The 25,483-nt window shown below is 42.9% G+C and overlaps 2 protein-coding genes and 2 non-coding genes across 9 annotated transcripts in view; 3 read left to right on the top strand and 1 right to left on the bottom strand.

Annotated features, from left to right (window-relative positions):
- Positions 1-19,101, bottom strand: part of LOC115542007 (N-chimaerin) — an 83,537-nt gene extending 64,436 nt beyond the window's left edge. The window contains exons 1-6 of one of the 4 annotated variants that reach the window (XM_030354010.1): positions 18,963-19,101; positions 18,414-18,519; positions 17,659-17,697; positions 17,035-17,090; positions 994-1,025; positions 336-449 (exon numbers count right to left, since the gene is read on the bottom strand). In XM_030354010.1, coding sequence (XP_030209870.1) covers positions 336-449; positions 994-1,025; positions 17,035-17,090; positions 17,659-17,697; positions 18,414-18,432 — 260 coding nt within the window. In that variant the 5' untranslated portion in view covers positions 18,433-18,519; positions 18,963-19,101. Of the gene's footprint in view, positions 1-335; positions 450-993; positions 1,026-17,034; positions 17,091-17,658; positions 17,698-18,064; positions 18,379-18,413; positions 18,520-18,962 lie in introns of those variants that run through there. The other 3 variants (XM_030354011.1, XM_030354013.1, XM_030354012.1) reach the window with 3 other exon arrangements.
- On the top strand, positions 8,355-8,426 carry trnad-guc (transfer RNA aspartic acid (anticodon GUC)). Its single transcript has one exon. It is a non-coding gene; the product is annotated as a tRNA-Asp (tRNA).
- Positions 19,102-19,565: 464 nt separating the features above from the next.
- trnai-aau (transfer RNA isoleucine (anticodon AAU)) lies at positions 19,566-19,639 on the top strand. Its single transcript has one exon. It is a non-coding gene; the product is annotated as a tRNA-Ile (tRNA).
- A 702-nt stretch (positions 19,640-20,341) lies between these two features.
- The window catches only part of LOC115541590 (FERM, ARHGEF and pleckstrin domain-containing protein 1), a 132,541-nt gene continuing 127,399 nt past the window's right edge, over positions 20,342-25,483 (top strand). For 2 of the 3 annotated variants that reach the window (XM_030353373.1, XM_030353372.1), the window contains exon 1: positions 20,343-20,600. The gene's annotated coding sequence lies outside the window, so the exon portion shown is untranslated. Of the gene's footprint in view, positions 20,601-25,483 lie in introns of all 3 variants that reach the window. The other variant, XM_030353374.1, reaches the window with a different exon arrangement.

Genomic DNA, 25,483 nt, shown 5'->3' with positions numbered 1-25,483 from the left:
CGTACCCCCCACAGGGTCCTTTGTTTAACCGCTTCTCTAATCCATCGTTGGTAGTTTCTAACTACAAACTACAACGTTTCCTCCTTTGTCACCAAAACGGACCACAAACTCAACATCTGAAAGCTGACACAATGAAATAAATTAGCGCAGGGGTTGGCCACAGGTGGTTTCTCTTGCAAATGGTTTGAAGGTAGCTAAATTAGACAACCTTCTCCCGAGAGGCATATCGTGCTGCACATCAACGAGTGGGGACCGTGGTCTGGCCCAGATACTATCTGGATTTTAGACACCGGGTCTGTCTGTCTGTCTCTCAAACACACACACACACACAGTACCGTAGGGCCAGTGTGTAGGTGCCGGGCTGTCTCTGGCTCTCTCTGATGAGGTAGCTGCCCTCGGCCTGGTTCAGTAGCTGGTCAGCATCCTCCCGGGAGATCATACCGTGGTACCTGGTAATATAACACATATTACACAGAATCAATCAATCTCCCTCCCTCCCTCCCTCCCTCCCAACATAAAACATCCTCTTCTCTACAGTTGGGGTAGACATTAGTGGCACTTAAAGATCAGGGAGGATCAGAAAAGATATGTTTCGTGGCAGTTAAAATATTTAAGCCTCTACAGTTTAGTAACTTTGATTCACTGGAGACATCACTTTTGTTCCAAATTTGTTCACTCCCATAGACAACGATAATTTAGTTTGATTTGAGCTGTGGGTGGAGGGTTTTATTGCAAAATGTAATATAATACAATCCTGTTTTATAACTCCAGACTAGACTAGGTATGGCTAGGTCGATTATGTAGTCTTCAGGGCCCATTGTCTTGGCAACTGGGACCTAGGGTGGTTTGACTATTGTTTTACATGACTAAAGACAATCCCCTCTTCTACATGAGCCCTGGAGTTAGCATAGCGCTGCTGAGGACGGTGTTAGAACAGGTTTACATTACTGGGGGGAACAAAGAATACATAGAGAAATAAGAAAACTAACGTACTCTCTTCCGTAATATTTAGGCCGGTTGTCCACCTGAGGAGGAACACAACACAGTAACTGTGTGAGATTGCAGACAAGAAAGGAGACATTTTAGGACAATATTTGATCATTTGACAGAGCAGACGGTGCAGCCACACTCTACTAACAATGTGGAAAAGGCCCACAAGTAACTCTGTGCTGCACACGAGTGTGAACATGCACTGGAGCACACGTGAGAAGGGACGGGGAAATATTGCACCAGCAAACACAGGAAAGGACTGAGCGCACAGAACATTCGGTTGTTCTCAGCACATCTGCTGGCCGGGCCAATAAATCGACAAAGACCCACCAAGGTGGGGCGAATATTAATTTACACGCCCTAGTATGTCTGAGTAGTGTGTAGGAGCAGATGTATATGCACATCCAATTGTTGGTGGGGCAACGTTACGCATGAATGAGGCCACGTCCACACAGAGACGATTTTTTGGTGAAACCGCATAAGTCTTGTGCGTTTCGGCCGACCGTCCAGACGGAGCCGGCGAATCCGGTGCCCGAAACCGCACATTTCTAAAACCACCCTCGGAGTTGGTTTCAAATCTATCCGGACCTATGAGGTTTCGGGTTAGGATTTGTGTGGACTCCTGAAACGCAAACGATGACGTCATTAGCCCCCCACCAGCAGGGGGACATCAGAGTTGCGTTGAATTTTTTATTTATCATTTTATTTGTATTATTTTTGTAGCTTGAAATAAAGCCCCTTGGTGAATTGAATTACTAACTGTACATTAAAAAGTGTTTCTGCTCAATTTAAAAGGTTGCATCTCCTTGTGACTGAATATTTGTATACAGCGCGCAGGCTGTATGCGCGCAGGCTTGACGTGCTCCACTTTTTTCTGTGGAGAACCAGCACCTTGAATATTTACTACAGCTCGATGCGGTTTCGCAATGACTCGTTTCGACAATATTCCTGAACCGCATAAAACAAAATCGGATTGTTTTCGCCTGTTTTGGCTCTGTGTGGATGGGGCCTGAGCAGAGGGCGCACAAAATATATTGCTCCCAAGGTGTTTATTTTCACAGGCAACAACAATTGCAACGTACACGTGTGTGTGTGTGTGCGTGCGTGTGTACACAACGCCCCTCCATATTCAATATTGTATCTGAAAACACCTTCCCTTTCATTCATTCTGTCAACACTGGACACTCACATATCTCCTTGCTAAAACCCATGTACATCTAGAAATGGTTCCTTCAATATCTGGAAAAGTCTGAAGCCGGAGCTTGAATTCCAGCTCATATTTGTTGTGCGACCTAAATAATAATAATAATAATCAGCCATGATACATTATTTGTCGGTACTGTCTTGCTTGCTTCAAATAGGAATCAATAGAAGTCTGTTTTGAACAACTCCAGAAGTATTACTGTGGGTCACTCCCAACAAGACCGCATGCTTTGGCCTGGAGAAGACTCCTCTTCCGTGGAAGACCCATTTGGGAGAAAGATGGAGTGCGACTCAAAGGTACCTGCATCCAGTAGCGTACCGTGGGGTTTAAGTCAGGGCCTTCAGTAACAAACTCCACCAACGACCAACCCCTAAACACTCAGACATGCACACAAATTTCATATTAGTTGCCGATGCAGCCACAATATGCGCTACTGCATAACATCTATAGCATATAACCGCGTTGTCTGATTACAGTTTAATTCATTTGTCACAATTTACCAGCTCTCGTTTTGAAGAAGAATCACTGCTGTCATTCTGCGCACGCATCCGCTGTGTTGATAAACAAATAAACCCTCATGCTTTACCAGGGAAAAAAAATTATGGCTTGTGAAAAACTTTATATTTGAATGGGGAAAAACTGTTAACGGTCCAAATGTTAAAAAATTATTTTGACCCTCAGGGACGAATAATCGAATATGCTGACCCATCCAAAACCACTTTCCCACGTGGAGTGACTGCTAGAGTGAAAAGAAGAGAGAGTATAGTGTAAGCGCCTCTCAAGCTGATGGTTGACCGTATTAACGTTAACCGATCAATGTTGTCGCTTGTCGGTTAAAAAGAAAATTGGGGTCAGTGTAGACTGTGGAGCGCGTGTTGGTTTCACTTCACACAAAAAGATGATCAGATGAGGTGACTTATTGGAAGTTGGACGGACACCCCATCTCTAGCCCACTGTTTAATCACTCCTCAAGTCTTAATTATTCCCCCATGCGAGCGGCGGAGAATATGATCTCTGAATTATTATGGACAGTAGACTACACGAGATGCCACCCTTCCAGACCGCCTTAATAACTTTTATGCCAGGTTCGACAGGCTGAACACAGACACTCCCTTAAAAGCCCCCTGTGACTCCATGGACACTGCCTTCCAGGTTACACACGCACAGGTTCTGAGGGCTCTGAAGCAGGTGAACCCCCATAAGGCTATGGGACCAGACGGCGTTCATCCAAGAGTCTTGAAGGCCTGTGGGGAACAACTAGTGGGTGTGTATGCTGACATTTTCAATCTGTCCCTATCCCAGGCAGTAGTCCCCAGAGTATTTAAATCATCCATAATCATACCGGTTCCAAAAAAGCCTAATTCATCCACGCTGAATGACTTAAGGCCGGTGGCGCTAACTTCAGCCCCCATGAGGTGCCTAGAAAAGCTGGTTCTTACCCACATAAACGACACGGTATCGGACACTGTCGACCCTTCCCAGTTTGCCTATCGCCCCAACCGATCAGTGGATGACGCGGTGGCCATAGCCCTACATCACACTTTGCAACACCTGGACAACAGCAGAACATATGTCAGAATGATTTTCCTGGACTATAGCTCTGCCTACAACACCATCCGCCCGGGCAAGCTGATTGGTAAACTGACGGACCTCGGCGTCCCGACTCCCACCTGTAACTGGATCCTAGATTTCCTGATTGAAAGACCACAGGTGGTGAGAGTGGGGAGGCGGGGGTCTGCTGAGCTCATAGTCAGTACAGGTTCACCACAGGGCTGCTGCCTCAGTCCCAAACTCTTCACCCTGTACACGCATGATTGTGCCTCCACACACGATAACACCATTGTCATCAAATACGCTGATGACACCACCATCCTGGGCCTCATCAAGGGGGGTGACGAGTCAGGCTACAGGAGTGTGATAGAGGATATTCTCATCTATGGAGAGGAGAATGACCTCATCCTCAACGTAGCCAAAACAAGAGAGGTGATAGCAGACTTCAGGAGGAGTCCTGCCCCCCTACAGCCCCTTACCATCCAAGGGACTGAGGTGGAGAGGGTGGACAACCACCGATTCCTGGGACTGCAGGTGATGTCTGACCTGAGCTGGTCTCTTAACACTGCTGCCACAGTGAAAAAAGCCCAGCAGCGGCTGTATTTCATCAGACTGCTCAGGAAATCGGGACTAAACCAGCGTCCTCTCACCCTGGCCTACAGTGGACTTGTAGAGAGCATTCTCACTTCAGGTATCACTGTCTGGTACGGGAATACCACACAGGCAGAGAGGATGGCACTCCAAAGGGTCATAAAGACTGCTGAAAGGATTACTGGGACCACACTTCCCTCCATGGACTTTATTTACAGTCAGCGCTGTCGGAAAAGGGCAGTGAGAATCATTAGAGACTCCCTCCACCCAGCTCACCCTCTACTCAATAAAAAACATTGCAAATACAGACTCAGACACAGTAGAGCGGACAGTGTCATCACACACACAACAAGATTCTTCAATAGCTTCTTCCCTGCAACAGTGCGACTGATGGCATTAACAGAGAACATCTGAAAAATACAATGTGCAATATTGTATTTTACTTATTTATTTTATTTATTTATTTGAATATATATATATATACTCACCACCCTACCCCCACTTCCTACCTGCAATAACACTGCTACATGTGGTTATACAGTATGGTTGCACTGCTGAATTCAATTTAATATGTATATATATTTTTAAATTTTAAATTTTAAATTGTGGTGCTCTCTGCAATGCAATGCACAACATGCAATTTATCCTTATCTCAATTTTTAAAAACTCTTTATACTTTTTTATTATTACTATTTATTGTGCTGCGCCCTCTCTCTCTCTCTCTCTCTCTCTCGATCTCTCTTAATTGTATTAATACTGTACTTGACTTGGGAAGCCCTGCACAAGAATTCCAATGTGTTTGAACTGTCTGGTTTATGCACAAATGGCGAATAAAAACCTTTGAATTCTTTTTTTTTTTTTTTTTTCTTTGAATAAGGCCCCGTCCACACGAAGCCGAAACGGGCGAAACCGTTACGGTTTCGATCTATCCGGTTTCGAAGTATCTCCGTAAAGACGAAGCCAAGCGAAACCGGATAGATCTGTAGAAACGCTGTAGTAAACATTCCAGGCCCATAAGGGGCGCTGCTTCTGGTACACAAATCCAGAAGAAGAAGAGGCGAGCATGCGCATAAAGGCTGCCCCCCGAACCACTAACAACACAAACAAACAGCTCTTCTACGATGGCGAACTAGATTCTCAATAAATAATGGCTTAGCAACCCAACAAGGGACATGATATGCTGCAGAACGATTACAAGATTGTAGTCCGCCATCATCTTTTTTGTTGTGATTTCTGAGACTCCGCGGGCTTAAGAGCCATTGGCTAGGAGGTCGAGGGGTGGGGCGATGACGTCATGGTTTACGGTTTCAGTCGGTTTCAGGCGTCCACACGAAACCAAAACGAAACCGGATAGATTTGAAACCACCTCCGAGGGTGGTTTCAGAAGTTTGCGGTTTCGGTCAGCGGATTCGCCGGCTTCGTGTGGACGGAAGGCCGAACCGTACAAGACCTTTGCGGTTTCGCCATGAAATCGGCTTCGTGTGGACGGGGCCTAAGACTACAGTTAGCCATCTCATTCCAAGATCTTTTTGTGTAAAGTGAAGCATAAGCAGAGTTATGAAATAGCAGGCGGCTTGTGCCGCTCGAAATGGCTGTTATTTCAAATTGCACATTTTAATCTGATCGGTTAATCTGTATTAACCGGTTAATGAGGCTCGGTGGTCGGTCAAGAATATTTTAGGTTTTCGCCATCCCTAATCTGTATGAACACAACTCATCACAGCATGTGCTCAATCGGGAACAGATGTGTACTTCCCCATCATTACCTTAACACTGGTGTGTTCCCTCAAAATAAGGTCATACTGTCCCACAGAATAGGATGGGAACATAAGAGACCCGATGAATTCAATCAATAAGTAATTTCTACTTGGAATCGGGGAAATTCATTCATGCAATGATGCAAGCATTGAGACTCTTTGTTTCTGTCATACACTTGTAAAATACTCAAGCAGATCCAAATAATAGACCAAAGACTATAGCTGAATTCGGAATTGCATTTAATTGGTCACTCAAATTTAATAAAAGGTTAGAAAGTCACTTTATGTGGGAATCCGATTCCGATTATGAGGTCAATGATTGGATTCCAAAACGATTATCGATGCATCTCGAATTGATGCCATAATATTTTTACGTACATTTCCATGTGTTATTTTGAAAAATATGACCTCATAATTCATCTGCGTTTGCTACTCCGAGTTTGCTTATCATTTCATACTTTTTTGATGATCATTAAAGACATCAACAGATGAATTATCCAGTGTTTCCCCTATATGCATTCAGCAGTGGTGCACCACTGCTGCTGGATTGTCAGCTCCACTGCAACAAAAAAAAAGAAATTGCAAAAAAAAGGTACCTCACAATTCAATTCAATTCTTTAGGTCTTCATTCGATTCGATATCGATTTGATATTGATCCAATTGCTTCGATATCGATTCAATAATACGTGCAGAGGACAAAAATACCTAAATATTATTTAGAATTAACCATTTCAAAATGAATTAACCATTTCATTGTGCTTTAACTAGCAAAAAGGGAATACACCATTGTAGTATTTTTCTGAGCTAAACTAACAGCATAAAAGTAATAATCATAACATAGACAAATGTAGAAGGGCATGTACATTTAGGCATACTTGCTTCTAGATTACAATGATTGAGCATGCTTTTTCTTTTTATGGAAATAAATCGATTTCAAAAAAGTTCTGAATCGAAATTGAATCGAGAACAAATAAATTGCAGTACATTGATGAATCGATATTTTTACCCAGCCCTAGTTGCTAGGTTACCAACTCACAGCACCACTGCTACAAAAAAATCTAGGGGAAAAACTGAATTACTTTATCTAATATTTTATCAGAGAAAAAGCTTTTGTCACAAATATGACTTTCTATGAAGAATACAATAATCAATGCAGCTTGCATTACAACTAGGGATGTCCCGATCCGATATTTGGATCGGATCGGCCGCCGATATTAGCAAAAAAATGCATATCATTATTGGATCGGCCTGCACAGGAACCGATCCGGACTCCCGATCCAGTTTGTTTTCAAAAGTCCGGTCCGTGTTTTTGAGCGCACCAATGTAGGTAATCCATTCCAGTTTTTCCCCCCAAATCCGGTCTGCGTTGTTCAGCACACCTAGCGCACACTGTGTGTGTGGTAATTTGACTATTTTCTACTCAGGTTTTGTGTGTGCTGCTTTTATATATAATGTTATATTGTTTACAATATTGTTTACACTCTTGTTGTTCAAGAACAGAGCACTGATGCCAATTCAGTGTATGTGTGTGGTAATTTGACTATTTATTATTTTGTCTATTTTGTGTTTATTTAACCCTGAATAAACAGGTCAGCTTCTCATTACCAACTATTGTGGATTATTCAAACTAACCTAATTAAGTGGCTAGCTGTTCTTAAGAGCAAAACCCTTTTCAACATGAGTAGTACAACAAAATAAGTAAATATCTTTAATCTTTAAATACATGCTTGGATCGGCCGGTATCGGTATCGGCCGATGCTAAAAGCTACAATATCGGTATCGGATCGGAAGTGCAAAAAGCTGGATCGGGACATCCCTAATTACAACACAATATGGAAGTATGTACAAAATAAAACAGATTCAGTTTTCTTTTCTTTCTAATCTTTCTATTCTGTCATTAACGAAAAGCTGCTCTTAGTCAATTAGAAGGAGTTCTTGTGTCTGGCTGCGAGTTTGCGGGCATGATATGCGTAGGCTAAATCGCAATCGTGTCAAGACAAATCAGATTAGCCAATACACACTGAAGATAAATGAAATAATTTTAAAATTACAAAAATTATCCCACTCTGGCAAACAGAAGGTTGCAGCAGGCGAACAAATATAATTATTCTTTTTTTATTATTGAAATTCTGATTATTAATGATTATCGAGACGGAATCGTTCTAGAGAGAATCACGATTCATCGAAGAATTGATAATTTTTCCCACCCCTTTGTCCAGCCTATAGAATTGATTTGATGCGAAAGACACCTTTCACACATCTCCTCGTTAGTATATTGGTCAGTATCCCCGCCTGTCACGTGGGAGACCGGGGTTCAAATTCCCGACGGGGAGAGTGAAATTTTTCCAGCCAGTCTTCCCGACATTGAAATATATCAAAGGTATTCCAAGCCCCTTAGTACTTGACACAAAAAAGGTATTCATTCTGTAAAACAAAATCATACAGAGTACTCCAGAAATGTCTACTATGAGGGTTTCACCGGATAGTAGGGGTGTAAATCTCTGGTTTCATCACGATACGATATTATATCGATTCATTGGACAACGATACGATATTTGCCGATATCAAAAGTCTGCCGCGATACGATTTCGATTCAGGGGCATGCGATCGATATGAGACGATATCATATGCCCATTTAACACAACCTCTTACAATCACATCAACTCACATCAACTTAATTCTAATTTCATCATTTTATTTCTTTGCTCTTCCGGATATTTAAAACAAAAAAATCAATTTTTAATACAAATAATAAAGTGCCACATAATTGCATTTAAGTGCCAAAGGTTTTTTATGGCTTAAATTAAAGAGCCTGTAATGATCTTTCATTTTGAACGTAGACAAATTCCCAACCTATCTGTGTGGATAGTCTTCTTCTAAAAACAAAACATCCCTCGGAATCATCTTGGCTGATAAGATACGCCGTCCATGTTGCCAGATTGGGCACATTTTTCAGCCCGATTTGGCTACTTTTAATCACGTTAGGCTGGAAAAACAGGACATATGCCCAATCTGGCAACACAAACCGAAACTAGACATCCTCGCGCTCACACATGTGCTCGCTGTTGCCTCGTTTAACCGGTGAATGGATACGAGCGGCTTGGCGCTTTGCGCAGAAATAGTTTCACAAACACCTGCGAAAGGAGATGTATAATAATAAAAGGGTGTAATACTGCGATATGCATCGACGTTTGGCCGTTGCATCGATGCAGTTGGATCGTTCGCCAAACAATCGATGTATCGATCTACATCGATGTATCGTTACACCCCTACCGGATAGATACAATATTTAGGATAAAACAAATTCAAAGTCGCTGTGCCTGAACTGCACGCAACCGCACAAACCAAACATGACCTCCTCACGGCCCTGCATGTTTCCTACAGCGGTTTGTCGCGTATCTCTGATGCTTTAAAGCACCACACGGCGAGTGAGAGAATGACAAATGTCATGACAAATGTCTGGCCTGACCCAGATCTTTTACAGTCAGCATTTATTTTGATGAGCAAATAACCACCACATTATCCGTTTATTTCCGCTATTTAGAAATCAGACACTGTATCAGTTTGGAGCCAGAGGTTTGAGTGCATGTTCACATACATGTGTGTGCATGCTTACATACGTACGTGTGCAAGTGTGCGCCTTTTCACATGCATATGTGTGCCTGTTCATACTAGGGATGTGCATTTAAAGGCATATCAATATTTGAATATTCGCTAAAAAAAACATTTGAGTAACCGGTTAACCGAACTACGAAAAAAAAGAAAAAAGTGTAACGCAAATCCAAATTGTTCAATTTATTGGGCATTTTAGAAGGAAATAAACACTGGAAATCAGTAATGTGAATCGAAACGAGTTTAAACTAAACCATCGTTTTTGACAAAAATATGTAGTATTGCATACTTAAAGGAGCATTTCACCGGTGGAGGCATGAATATGTATTGAAATTGGATCCTATATGTAGTGGAATAATAAAATAAAATTCTAATTTGGTGCAGTCTTGACCAAGAAAAGGCAGAAAGTGACTTTTTGGCGCTTGTGGATTGAATACAACAACTCCCACCATGCACAGCTTCGCTGGCGGCCACTCCCGCTGATCATCTCCGCCTATCGGACACCTACTTGTTCCATCTACTAATGGAACAAATCAGCGTGGAGCTTGACCCGACGTCACTGGCAGAGAGTAGTGACGCTTGCACAGAAGCATACGGCCGACATCTTTCTTTATTCTGGGTGGAAATAGTAACATAGTTACGCAATTAAATGAGTTTATGTAAACATTTTTAACGAGAAATGTGCATTTTAATTTCATAATGTTCGCTCCTTGAATGTGAAGGATGTTTGGTTTGATAGTTATGACGAGGAGGGAACGCTCCATTCACTTGCATGGACAGCGTCTCTGGTTGCTAAGCAACCTCAACGTCTTGGCGGACTATCTGCTGATCAACACTACGAATGCTGGAAACACACCAGACACACCATGTGAAGTTATTTAACCCGATTATTGTTATTTATTTAATCTATTTAATCTAACCCGATCTAAACTCTATCATGCACCGAAATACGGCGGCGTTTGGGTTTCCTACCTCGGACTCCTAAATCCAGCGCAGCCACAGGCGCGTTGGCGCGTTGAACCATTTTTGTGACACACAATGATCAAGCTTCAAGTTAGGCACGTTACACGCATTTGGTGTGGCCGTAGCCCGTGTCCACCAAAAGCGTTTATTTATGCGGTTTCACCCAAAAAATCTGCTTCGTGTGGACGGGGCCAAGAAGGCGAACACACGTCACCAAGACGGGGAGACAGCGCCAGGCGACTTACGCCACTATCTGCCAATGGATCGTGGATGCCTGGGCTGATATAACAGTCTCAACTGTGGTCTAAGCTTTCACGAAGGCAGGAATAATCACTGAACTGCCAGGCAACAGCAGCGACACTGACTCGGATAATGACGAGAGGGATCCGGGCATGTTGGATGCCGTACTCGCCCAACTGTTCAATTCGGACACACAAGAATTCGAGGGATTCGTAGACGGGGAATGAACTGAAAAAGTGAGCTTATTGTTAAGAGATATTGATATTGATCAGATATTGATGAGATATTGTTAATATGCACATTAATGTTTGAACATCGTTACCATGGGAGTGACTGGAGTTGTCAGAACGCTTAATAAAGTTTGACTTTATCTGACTGTTTTGTGGACATTCCCTTTAGCACAGCTCGGTCTAGTCGATGCATAACGCAACCCCAGTCAAACGTTTGACTGCAGTATCTTCTATTCTATGCGCCTTTATAATCCGGTGCGCCCTATACATGAAAACAGTTCTAAAATAGGCCATTCATTAAAGGTGCGCCTTATAATCCGGTGTGCCTTATAGTGCGGAAAATACGGTAGTCCTCATTTGTATTTCTTTCGAAATGGTGAACTTCTATGTCAGATCCAGTACCCTCCACCAATGTACTTCAGTTTTATCAACAGCCTCTATTATCTTAGCTTCAGACGCTGTGGATGTTAGTTTCTGCTGGTGAAGTCCCACCCACTGGCACTGCTCTAATAGGTCTGTAGCGTCAGTGGGTCCCACCCCCTAGAGGGGGGTGGGACTAGTGGTTGTAGTCTTACGAGAATCATCCCCTCTTACACTTCCTGTTTTCTTGTACGCAAAAATCGTCATATTGCGTCATTAAAAACAGGAAGTGTTGGAGATCTATACGGATATCTCCAGTTTCTCCAGAAAATAAGGGAATGATGCTAGACCATTCAAAAATATGCGGGGGGTTCTAAAAAAACAAAGCTTATGTGAAATGGGTGAAGTTGCCCTTTAAAGGAGACATATAATGGTGTTTTCTCAACAAGTAAACATAGTATTTGAGTTCCAGAAAAAAGCTGTCAGACTGAACCACAGCATGGGGGAGGAGGGATGGTTGCCGTCTGCGGACTCCTGGAGCTCTATGTATTATAATTAGAGCTGTCAGTTAAACGCGTTATTAAAGGCGTTAACGCAAACCAATTTTAACGGCGTTAAAAAAATTATCGCGCGATTAACGCAATTATTTTATTACAAAAAATATATATTTTTTTTTTCTTTGGCTCAAAACAAAGAAGCAGTAGCCTGACTGCTATGTTCAAATGACATTTGTTCAAAGCAGTCGTTTAATTGCACTATAGGCTCTTTTTTTGTATCGTCCTGTTTTGATCAGCCAATGTTGTTATCAATAAAAAATCATTTGCACAAGGCAAGCCGATGCACTTCACCATGTTGATAAGAGAATTAAAATGAGAAGAATTATGGGACAAAAAAATCAAGGGATATTTAGCATAGAAAAAGAATTTGCGATTAATCGTGAATTAACTATGACATTAATGCGATTAATCACGATTAAATATTTTAATTAGAGCTGTCAGTTAAACGCGTTATTAACACCGTTAACGCAAACCAAATTTAACGGCGTTAAATTTTTTATCGCGCGATTAACGTAATTATTTTATAAAAAAAAAAAAAAAAAATCTTTTTTTTTTTTTTCTTTGGCTCAAAACAAAGAAGCAGTAGCCTGACTGCTATGTTCAAATGACATTTGTTCAAAGCAGTCGTTTAATTGCACTATAGGCTCTTTTTTTGTATCGTCCTGTTTTGATCAGTGTATATGCCAATGTTGTTATCAATAAAAAATCATTTGCACAAGGCAAGCCGATGCACTTCACCATGTTGATAAGAGAATTAAAATGAGAAGAATTATGGGACAAAAAAATCAAGGGATATTTAGCATATAAAAATAATTTGTGATTAATAGCGATTAATTAGAGTTAACTATGACATTAATGCGATTAATCACGATTAAATATTTTAATCGCTTGACAGCTCTAATTTTAATCGCTTGACAGCTCTAATTATAATATAATAATATTATATATGGGTAGAATATTAAATCTAATATCACGGCCAAAAGCTATGTGCGCCTCGGATGATATTATATTATATTAAGCTTCGGCCGCAGTTCAGCTCCCGGAGTACACTGCCGGAGCTGCCGGACTGCCGCAGATGCTTTGGCGGCAGTCCGGCAGAGAAAGGGATTGTACTCCCGGAGCTTAGCTGCAGGGCTAGCGCCGAGTTCCCCCAGCCGGAGCTGCTCGTCCGCTGGTCCACAAAATCTTAGCTATGCTCTGATTGGAGGGGAGTGGGGAAGTGGGAGGTAATATTCAACTGTTCCCCTTTCCTACGTAGGAGGGGGCGCCGAAACTGACTCACTCGTTGGGTAGATGTAGGCGGGGTACTTTCAGAAATGCATATCTCACTCAAAAAAATCATGTACAGACTTTTTTCTAAGTTTGCATGCGTGTGGGAGCACCAGAGACCCAAAACAACACCAATTCCCAGGAAAAGTGTAGTTTTCATAATATGTCCCCTTTAAGGCAGAAACTGAAATTTGATCAAAATTATTTTAAAGGCACAAACTCAATAGATTCAAGTAACTGAAGCAAAAGAGCAAACAGCTTGGATATCAACAGAACTCCACTTGCAGCGCATGGGCCTGCCTCGCATTACGCATGATGTGCATTGAACAGAACAAGCAACAAAAATATCTTATGTGTAAGACGGAAATACAGTGTGTCCAAAACATTTCCAGTTGACGTAACACATAAAGGCCTGATTCCACCGGACGCGTTACGGCAGCGTTACGGCTGCGTTACGGCTGCGGCTGTCTTGGCCGCGGTCACCGCAGCAGATAGGTTCCACTCTAATCAATGAGACCATTTCCACAGGGCGCGGCTGCGTAAGGTCTCAGCAGCGTCCCAGGAGCGGCTCGCCGTGCCGCAGCGCTATCATTCCGTAGCATTTCTATTTTTGCCGCAAACCGTTGCTGAACCGCTTCAATTTCAACAAAGCAGATCGAGCAGGGCAGGAAGTGAAAAAGTAAAAGCCATAGAGCATCCGGTCAATTTTCAAAATAAAACACAATACTCAGCTCATGTAGCCTATCACAACTTCACATCAACATTATTACGTCATGACCGGTGGCACCAGGTCAGCAGTCAATCAATCAAAGGGTCTCAAATCATCCTTTTTATAAGGACAATGTCAGAAAGGAAAAAGCCTGGCATTTAATTGCAGTAGTTTTGGGAGTGGAAGGTGAGTACATTAGGTTTAGGATTATCGCGTGATATCGTGATCTCGCGTGAATACGGCTGGCTTGCAAGGCAGCGCTGCGCTGCCGTAACGCGCCCGGTGGAAATGCAAGCAGGGCAGAGTCGCAGCCGTTCCGTGCCGCAGCCGTAACTGTGTGTTCACACCAAACGCAAAAATGTTCGCCCGTTCGCGTTGTTGCCGAAGTTTTGTCACGCCACACATCATAATCTGTCGCTGTGCAAGTTTTGTCGCGCCACAACAAGATAACCACCATTGCATGTCTTTACCTTTTGTGGAAGAGGGAGAGACGTCGGAGGACCCGACGCAGTATATTCATAATATTGTAATGACCACAGAAGAGGCAGTGAATGAAGTATTGAATAGACAGAGATTTATTAGATAGGCCTACCTAATAAACCGTTGGAACACACAAGACCGGAAACATAGCAACGCCGGTAAACAAACCCCGAGAAGCCCAATCCCTATGAGAGCTCCCCGCGCTACGGCCATCCGGAGGCGCACAGAGCTTTTAGCCGTGATATTATGCATACAAATATTATATTATATACTATTATATTATATATAGAGCTCCGGGAGTCGCAAACGGCAACATTCACTTTCTCCTCCATGCTGCAGTCCACCTGTTGATTGGCTGTTACGTTACACATGTGACTCAGTGGCCACGCTGTTGAACGCTGATTGGCTGTCATCACGCGAAATTTGCGTCAAAGTGCAAATATTTGAACTCGAGCGAATTTTTCACGCAACAAATTCTCGTGAACGCGCTCGCCTGTGCACGGCAAAAGTGTGGCGCGACAAATCAAAACTTGTCGCCGGTTTTCTCTCGCCAAAAATTCGCCCGATACGCGTCTCTACGTTCACTTTGTATGGGTTCTTGTCGCCCCGTCACGGTTGGTGTGAACTAGTGGTGCAACGGTTCACGGGTTTCCCGTGATCCGTACGGATCAACCATCACGGTTCGGGACGCAAATGATCCGCGGATCAGCTGATAAAAAAAAAAATTGTGCGTTGACTTGATCAGCGCATGTTTAGAGGACAATTCCGGTATCAACAACATCATCAAGTATCGTAACGAAATACAGTTTCTGTTGTGATTTATTTGGCGTTCCGTAAATCCCATTGAAACGTAAACCGGAACCGGAACCGGACGTGTTTAGGTTTGGTTGTAGTCTTTTCGCTCGGTTCGCCGTATCAACAGTAGGGCTAGAACCGAGCGAAAAGACTACAACCAACCCCCCTTGCAATGAGCAATGAGTCTCCGAACCGAAATCAATGGATTTACAAAATGCCAAATAAAACACCACAGAAACTGTATTTCACTACCAAACTAAAAAAAAGAAGATAAGGATGTCTGCATTGCCTTGGGAGAGTGTAGACTCTAAACTCTCCCCAGGCAATGCAGACATCCTGAAATGTAAATCCAGGTTTAGGGATTATTTACTATCCTATCCATGTTAAAAAGAAGAAGGAATAATGCCTCAGATTGCAAATTTTTTAAATATTGACCATGCTTAAAGGAAGCAGGATTATTACCTACATTTTCACTTTATTTTGTTTTTACACGGTTGAAGATTTTATATAAAGTCACATTTGTCTTGTTACCATTGTTGTTGTTGATCCGAAAATGATCCGACCCGTGACTCAAAAACCGTGACCCGATCCGAACCGTGAGCTTTGTGATCCGTTGCACCCCTAGTGTGAACGCAACGTTAACGCGGCCGTAACGCGTACGGTGGAATCCCGGCGTAAGCCCACCTACTGCATCACTCACTTGTTCAAAGAAATTAGCATATCTACGTGCTCGGGGGATAGGCGGGTGCGGAGGCGATTTACAATCAAGCCCGCCGTGGAAAAGACTCTGGAACGGGAACGGAGGATGCCGGTAGAGGCAAGTACTCCAAGTACTAAATGGCATTAGTATACACGTTTAATGAAGAATATGTAATTAAGATAGCTAATGAATATATTGAATTAACTTTAGGCAAAAAAAAATAAAAAATCTGCTACAGCTTAAGTCGAATACCCGCGTCATTTCGAATAATGGATTATCCGTGCCCATCCCTAGTTCCAGCGGCGGGCCGTGTATTTCACATCTAGGCCTTCACTGGTGTCCTACATGAATTAATCCACCTCTTAATGCCATCATTATGACTCCACGGCTATAGAAACCATCAATATTACACAGAAATGCAGTATAACAGGGCGTTGCATCACAGACAGGTATCTCATGTAGCAAGAAAGGATGCCATTACTAAAGCAAGAAACCCAATTAGCACCATTCAACAAATCTATTTTCACTGTAGCCACAGCTGCCATACATACATCATCTCTTGCAGAAACATCAGTTTTAACCTAATTAAATGACAAAAATATTAAAACGTTAAATAAAATTCATTATTCACCAAAACTACTGATTATTTGTACGCAAAGTCCATCCTCCTTTCTTTCCACAAGAAGAGTTAGATTACTCTGTTGTACAGTTTATCTGTGCGTTTCAGTTCCAAACAATAAGTCCCTTTCTATCGCCAGGGAGGCTAATGCTGAAAGTCGAGTCTGTCCAGTCTGGTTTCTGGAGTAAGTTTTAATTCGCTTCAGGGAATCGCTTTATTTATTTATTATTCGCTTTATTTTAGTTTGTGCCGGTAGCTATAGATGCTTTGATAGTGCTTAGGCCCGCAGAGAAGGCCTTGCTGGCCCTGACAGCCCACCACTGCCTAATTCATATGAATGTGTGTGCCTGTTCACATACACGTGTGTGCCTGTTCACATGCATGTTCGTGCTCACTGTGGATCTCACCTCACAGGTGCACGTGAGTCTTCGTGGGTGTGGCGCCTCCTGCTGGAGCTGGTACACTAAGACATGGAAATAATCCGATTTACTTTCTTACTTTACTATATCATTTTTGTTTGGTGCAGTCAAAAGAAAATACACAAAATACAACTATACAAGGGTATGAAATAGATGTTAAAGATACTCAGCGAGCACATCATCGACAGTTGTCCCAATACGACTCACAATAATAAATTATTAATGAGCTTCAAAAATAGCAAGAGATAAACGGATACAGTGAAATGCATTATGGGAAGGGATTTTGTCTTCACCACGAATACTTCACAAGTTGCAATGATTAAAGCAGACAAATTGAATGTACTTATGGGCTCAAAATATCTATTATGTTGACTCATTCTCATTGAGAATCAGCCATTATCGTGCATGGAATTATATAGTTAGTAAGGGCCTAAAGAGCCTTTTATATGGGAAGATATTCAGTTAGTATCTAGTTAATTTTTTGCTCTACTTGTATGCCCTGGTTCAGCCCTTTTGCAATATCCTATATGAAAAGCAGTTAATAAATATGTTTAATTAATTATTATTGATTAAAAAGAGAAGTAGTAAACGTATGCAGTCAACTGTACTCACAGTAGGACTTCCAGACTGGTGGTCTGTATTCATCATGATCTGAAAAAAACAGAAAGGCATTATTGTTTCCCCACAATGTGTGCCTGTCTTCACCCCCGTTCTGCCTTGTGGCCTGGGTAGGTTACAGGGTTTTATATTAGGTGGTAGAGGTTTGTTTTTTGTCTGTGTATATCAGAATCTATTTTGCTGTGGTAAAGGAAAGAATAAATCTGAAATCTGACAATCGTGGCCTTCGGGAGAAGAAAGGTAAATTGAGACATGCAATACATGGCTGAAACTTTGCCTGGAAATAGAAAACAATAATTGGGTCCTTCAAAAAACATATTACAGGAAATGCTGGCTTTGTTTACACAAGCCTAGAAACTATGAATGGGCTGCTCATTATCCTTGGCCTTGCAGCCCGTACCTCCTGAGTAAAGAGGGCTGGATGTACGGCACAGTTACACTAATACAGCACTTCCTGCCCAGACTGGCTTGTCTTCCAACTTCATTGTGTCTTCCGAATATCCAACCCTTCTGGGCAAAGGTTGAAACTCACACACACACACACACACACACACACACACACACACACACACACACACACACACACACACACACACACAGATTGTGTGACGTCTGTGTGTCACACACACACACATCCTACCTCAACCTAACTAGCACAGTATTGACTTTAATTTGCCAACATATCTAAACAAAAAGATAGTGGTCTGAAACAGTCGGACTCAGACCATCCACCCAAAAAACGCGCTTACCAAAGACATTCAGGGCCATCTTGATGCTGTGATACGATGACAGCGAAGAGTAGTTTAGAGACGCCAGTTCACCACAAAGTACAGGGTTGATTATCGAGTCCAAAACCTAGGAACGACACAAGGTAAAGGGTTGATTATTGAGACCCAAACCTAGGAAAGACACAAGGTAAATGGTTGGTTTTCGAGACCAAAAACTAAGAAAGACACAAGGTAAAGGGTTGGTTATCGGGTCCAGGACCTAGGAAAGACACAAGGTAAAGGGATGGTTATCGGGTCCAGAACCAAGGAAAGACACGAGGTTCAGGTACAGTCACCAAATACTCGCTGTGGCTGTAACGTGTTTGCAACGTGCTTATACACAGAATGAAACGCGAGAAATGACTTCACGACCAAGTTTAACATCAGGAGACGTGATGGGATAGGCGATAGCGGAATAGATTTTCAGAAACCAACTACTTTCGCTCATCACATCACGTCTTTGGTAAATAAAAAAACAGGCAACATCATCGTTACAAATGGTTCAATAAAGGATTAAGCGATGAAACTCACTAGTTTGTCCCGGCATGTGAACAACGTATAGTGTATTATCCTAAAGTTTGAATGACCATTTGAGATGATGTTGTCCCTCAGTAATTAGCTAACGTTAGCTCATCTTGCTCATGCAGCAGTGTTGCCAGATTGGTCCAGATTTCCCGCTCAATTCTGGCAACGCTGTCTGCAGCCAGAAATCTGGCAACACTGTCACACACTCCCATCCATTCCCATATATATATATATATATATATATATATATATATATATATATATATATATATATATATATATATATATATATATATATATATATATATATATATATATATATATAAACTATTAATTAACATATATATCTATGTCCATTCCTACCGACGCCATCTTGATGCTTGGTAACGTGAACAGCGGCGGTCTCTTTCCCTGCTCACGCCCCACGGTGTTGGATGGCAACTATGGCATCCGGGGCTATTTGGATTCGGAGCGGGAAGTGATACTGGTTAATCAGGATTCAGTTGGTGGTTCTGTCATTAAATTGTTTGTTGAAATGAAAAGATTGAAAATAATGAAATCGTGACTTAATTGATTTAAATTCTTTATAAACCTAGTGTGGAAATCAGTGGCCGGTTAGCTCAGTTGGTTAGAGCGTCGTGCTAATAACGCGAAGGTCGCGGGTTCGATACCCGTACTGGCCATACTCTTTTATATTATTTGTTTCCATTTTTTTGTCAGTCGCTACAAGAGCATAACAATATCGAAACCACATGTTTATGGTCGTGTGTGAAGGCTGGTCTGTATTGACTCTTGTGTCACAGTAAGTGTGGCTTTGCGAGACTACAGTAAGTGTAACATACCAGAGCGATTGCCACCCCCACTAGCCAGAAGCCACCCCTTGTGCATTCAAATTATATACAAAAAACATATTTATTTTATGTAATTTGCTCAGCATTTTTGCAGAATCAACCGTGGCTGGTACTACAACTGGACAGGACACTACACCTAAAACTTTACTACACCGCATTACTTATAATAAACGTATTACCAGTATTCTTTTCTCTTATTATAACTTACTTTATTGTTTTGTTATAATTTATTATTGTTATCTATGCTGCTACTTATTTTTTTACTTATTTTTTGCATATTTTTATTTTTACTTATCTTTATTTACTTTGAATTGTAGTGTAGTTGCTGCTGTGTGGCTGTTGAGGAACCAAGCCTAATAATTTTACTCTTGTGTATTTGTACAATAAGATGTAATAAAAGTTGTGCATTGTGCATTCATATGATGGTATCTCACCCAGCTCACCCAAGGTGGCGCTCTTCACGTCTTTTCCCACCCGATCACCAGCCACTGTGCCCTACCTCCGGGATCCCTAGCGTTAAGGGAGCCGCATTGCTTTTTTTATTGTCTCAATCCCCGTACACACGGTTTTCCCTAAATTGGCTTCAGTGTAGATAAGAGGCGCGACCCACACACGCTGATCCTACTCGGCCATGGCTTCTTCCTTTTCCGTGCAGACGCCACGTCCTACCTGAGAAGAACACCTTAAAATCTGGCTTGGATTGTTACCGAATCAACTTGTAGGATTGTAAAGGGGAGAGAATTACAACACCGTACGTGTGGGACGATCTGAAGAGATCCGGACGGAGAGGGGGGTAAGGAAACCGAGCTATCCGGATTAGAGAGCGAGTCAATGGTGGTTGAATGATGCATGATTTTAATGGTTTAAAGTGCTGCTACGTATTGCCCTACTGTTTTCCGACAGCCCTCTTTCTCCCATGGGACTGAGACGATTTCAAGGCACGTATGTGTGTGAGGTGAAACTGAAGCCTCACTGCAAAACCTTTTTTTAATCGCCTTTGTGCGTTGGTTTTTAGTTAGTTATGCACGACGTCAGCCCACACCGGTCAGATAGCCTGCTACATTCAAGAATGGGATTGATTTAGACACATATGTTTCACCACATGATCTGATCTTGTTTTTACTTGGAAACGCAACTTTTATATTGTGATACCCTGCTTACTGCCTTCCCCTACGCAGCCACCGGGTTTGTTCTGTGCGTGTGTCTTTAACCCACTGACATCCCTTCACTCCGACCCTAAGGATTAATCTAAGGTTAACCTACATTCAGTCAGCTTGCTTTGAGCTACGCACTGTTTGGCAACGTATCCCTGCATTGGTTACTTATGTATGATATCCCCCTTGCTTGTAATTGATGTCTATGTGCGTATGTTTGCAGTCACTCAGGTTTAAAGTGACTTATTGTTTTCGATTCTGCAGTCAGATGGCCTAGGCCTATATCTCTAAACTTTCACTCTATCCAAGGTGTTGGGGTTGAGTGCATAGGAGTCCACTACAGGGGACAACAGCTGACAAACCAGTCTTTATTCATGGATTCCTTTTGTGTGGCTCTGTTATTGATCCTCAGTGAAGGGGAAATAGTCCCCCCTCCTCCACAGGTCAGAAGGAAGGGGTCACCCAGGGCCCCTCCACCCATTTACCAGATGGAGAAGGATTGTGTTTTGGTGCCTTGCCCACGGACACTTAAACAGACCAGAACATGAGGGACAGTGGGTGGGCTGCCGCTGATTAGTTGCTGCCCGGTGTAATCCATTAATGTGTTGATACGTTAAATGCATGTAGCTGTTGTCATCAATAGGATGGCCCTTAACAGGCCTCGTCCTCAGTCTGCCTCTTCTTCAAGGACACACACAAGCGCGCGCACACACAAGCACGTACGCACACAAACCCAGGCGTTCCCTTGACACAGTGTATTAATACAAATGTTTTTTGAGCTGAGTGTGTTACCTTGATAAAAATAGTAGTAAGCATATATTTTGCTGATTATGTCATGGCCTCTTGCTTTTGCTGTTTCAGTGACATGCCCTCTTTCTGTTCAATGTAGATGGACAAAATTTGGAAATATTTCGACATGGTAAAAGAAAATAATCCAATGCTATGTGTTGTGCCTTCTTGATTCTCCAGACATAATGACTGAAAACACATCTCATGCATAAGCTGTGTGTACAAAAAACATATATTCATGCCCACGGTTCTCTCAGCTATCTGTGCGCCACACACACACACACGTCGTGCATCCGCTTCTCATGCACTGAACCCCCCCTCCCCCCGCCTCTCCATTGCTAAAAATCTTGGGAAACATTCAGGCAAACAGGCACTTCAAAGCCCTATTGAGAAACCTCAGTCCCCCAGAATTAGAAGTACACTCCCACAGTAGCTTCCTTTGTGCCTCTGTGACCGCCTTGCTCGCTGGTCCTCTAGGTCTCTTTCTCTCTCTGTCTCTGTGTTTCTCGCCCTCTCGATCCCCCGGCCCCTACAGAAGAGGAGGCCATGGAAGTTTGGCTCTCTACTTCTCGTTGGGAGAAGAAAAGCCTGGCGTTCATGTGGGTCACTCTGGACTCTGTTTATAGTTGCCAAAACCACTGATAGAAAAGAGAGGAGAGGAGGACGGGAGGGTTTGGACCCTCCATTCAAACAGCGTGTGAGTGCGTGCGTGTGCGTGTGCGTGTGTGTGAGCACAGACAGCCCAATCAATATTTGACTAGAAAAGCTCCTTTTCCTCCTTGCTGGATTCATTTAATAATGGAAGAAATGGCTGCATTGTCAGATCTTTGATTTTTTTTTAGACGACGCACTTGAAATATTAAGATTATTTCCGTGTCAGTACACGACGGGAGAACACCTTGATATTATACATTTGACCTCATGTTCCCAGCAGCACTCTGGAGATCTGTAGACAGAGGGGGCTTTCAGGCTCCAGGAATCCACACGTCTGGTGTGAATTTGTGTTGTTCTGGGGGTTAATGGAACATCTTGGTTGATCTGTCCTCCTCCCTGTTTAGGCATCACATCAAGAAGTTCCTGCTTTTGAACGCTTGTTGGGATCGAGTAATAAGCATGCTATCGATGCATTGTAATGTAAACTATGTTCTGGGAACACAATTTCAAGCACCGAAAAATAAGTAAGGAATAATCACCGAGAGGCCGGGCAATAAACAGTTTGATATGCCCGGCTCGTGGACGGCTTACCGCCCGAGACGAAGTCGAGGACGGTAACCTTCCGCGAGCCGGGCATATCAAACTGTTTATTGCCCTGCCTTGAGGGGATTATTCCGTTTATTCTACTTCGCGCCGACCAACATAATAAAACAATTCAAATACTTTAATAATTAGCCTTTTTCTTATTCGTATTGCATGCTTATTAAATGTATGCTCTGTTTAAGTTCATGTCCCTCGAAAAGTAGTTCCCTTTAGAACTACGGTGAATAACGTTAGCTCAACTGTAGGTAACGCGTTTCTATAGCAACCACACAAGGTTGCAACTGATCGCTAGTTTAACAACTTAGTTGTTGCATTCGTATCAAGTCAGCTTTAATGACGATCGATCAAACATGCACTCCTTGGTTTATTTTTTACAACGGACCTCATGTTTGAAATGTATGTGATAGAAAACGATACAAGCGGCGTATTGATCTACTGTGCTCAGTCAGCAGCAAGTAGAACCGACAAATCAGCGGGCAATATGCCGGATTAATGCACCCCTCCCAGCCAATCAGAATCGAGCATTCTTAAATGAAGTAGAATAACATTAATTAATTTATGATTGATTAGTTTGGGACTGATGCAGAGGATGCTAATCTCCGGCCCCTGGCCTAGGGGGGGCCCATCACATGGATCACCGCGACAGATATGATAAAAATCATATAGAAGAAAAAGTAGCTGAGGAGACAAGGTAGAGCGGGTTTGACTTGTAACCGCTAGGTTGCTAGTTTGATCCCTGGCTCCTCCTATCTGAGTGTCGAGGTGTCCCTGAGCAAGACACCTCACCCTAACTGCCCCCGATGAGCTGGCTGTATACGCCTCGTGCCCACTGCATCCGTCCATTGACTGATCCCCATTGAGTTTAAATGGGGACGGACGCGCAATGCATTGTGGATCCGTGCGCTCCGTTGGAGCCTTCGGCTCCATAAAAAAGTTGAAAAATGAACTTTTTTCGGCAGCGACGGGTCCGTCATCCAATCAGATCGCGTATGCAAATTTAAGCACTGAGACACTACTCGGGCTCTGATGGTGCGTTTCGACCCTGGAAAGCTCCCCCATCCGTCAGCCACGCCTTCCAACGTCAATTGACTGACGGTGCAGTGGGCACGAGGCGTCGCTTTAGATAAAATTGTCTGCTGAATGTAAATGTAACGCCTCATGCCCAATGCACCGTCAGTCAAAGGACTCAGAAGGCGTCGCTGACGGATGGGGGAGGTTTCCAGGGTCGTCAGAGTCCGAGTAGTGTCACAGTGCTTAAATTTGCATACGTGATCTGATTGGTTGACGGATCCGTCACTGCCGAAAAAGTTGAACATTTTTCAACTTTTTGACGGAGCCTTCAGCGCACGGATCCACAATGCATTGCGCGTCCGTCCCCATTCAAAGTAAATGGGGATCAGTCCAGGACGGAGGCAGTGGGTACGAGGCGTTAAGGCCCATTCACACCCTACGGTAAATACGGATACGGACCGTTTCGTCGGGTCCCGGAGGTGTTTCGTCCGTCAATGGTTCCGTCGCCTCTGAGCTTACGAATCCGGAGTGCTCCGGGAGAAACAAAGCAATACCACCGGAAATCGAGGCGGCAGTATAGAGTCAAAAGTCAGACCATTCGCGAAAATAGATAGAGTAGTATAATATCTGATATGTTTTATATTTATATTATACTATATACCTGACCTTTTTATTTTATTGATCCCCTGCTTTGGCAATGAGTGACGAGAATGAGGGTCATTTAACAACATTTTGAGGAGATAATCTGCGGGTTGGTGAGGGGTGTCACATGCCACCGCCGCCTAGGGCTATACTTTTTGCACATTTTTTGCCGATTACGGATGACACAAAGCAAAATCATCTCTACAGATGTCATGTTTGTGATTGTCGATGGATTGATCTCCGACTGATCCCCATTGATCTCCGGATCCGGATGAAATTCGTCCGTCGTTGTTATGGATGTTACGCAATAAATCCTCTAGAGGGCACTGACTGTCGTTTCACAAATTAACGACCCATTGAAGGACGAAACACCTCCGGGACCGGACGAAATGGTCCGTATCCGTATTTACCGTAGGGTGTGAATGGGCCTTTACAAGTTGCTGGTGTTCCCCGTCGGATGAAGGACCTGCTGGAAAATCTCCCGTGTTCAGGGGTTGACGCTAACGGTTGCCCGCTTGCCTGCTTGCCCGGGGCAACTAAAAATAATACTTTGGCTGAGATGATTTCTGGTTGTGTGCATTTTTTTTAGGGTTTGTTCATATAAAAGATATTTAAGAGTTACTAAAAACTGTAGAACAACCATTTTCTTCCGCAAAATCACACAAAATGGATATATTTGCAATTGATCAGCGCGCTGTGTTCTCTTCTCTCGGAGAGCAAGTTAAAGGTTGGGTATGGAATTCTCTTTTTTGGCCATTTTTGCAAAATTACTTGAAATCCTTATTATAACCCACTTACAGCCACTGAGTTAGAAGTACTGACA

The sequence above is a fragment of the Gadus morhua genome, chromosome 4, assembly GCF_902167405.1.
Source record: "Gadus morhua chromosome 4, gadMor3.0, whole genome shotgun sequence".
Lineage (NCBI taxonomy): Eukaryota > Metazoa > Chordata > Actinopteri > Gadiformes > Gadidae > Gadus > Gadus morhua.
Note: the sequence above shows the minus strand (reverse complement) of the source record. Positions and strands in the feature narration are given on the sequence as shown.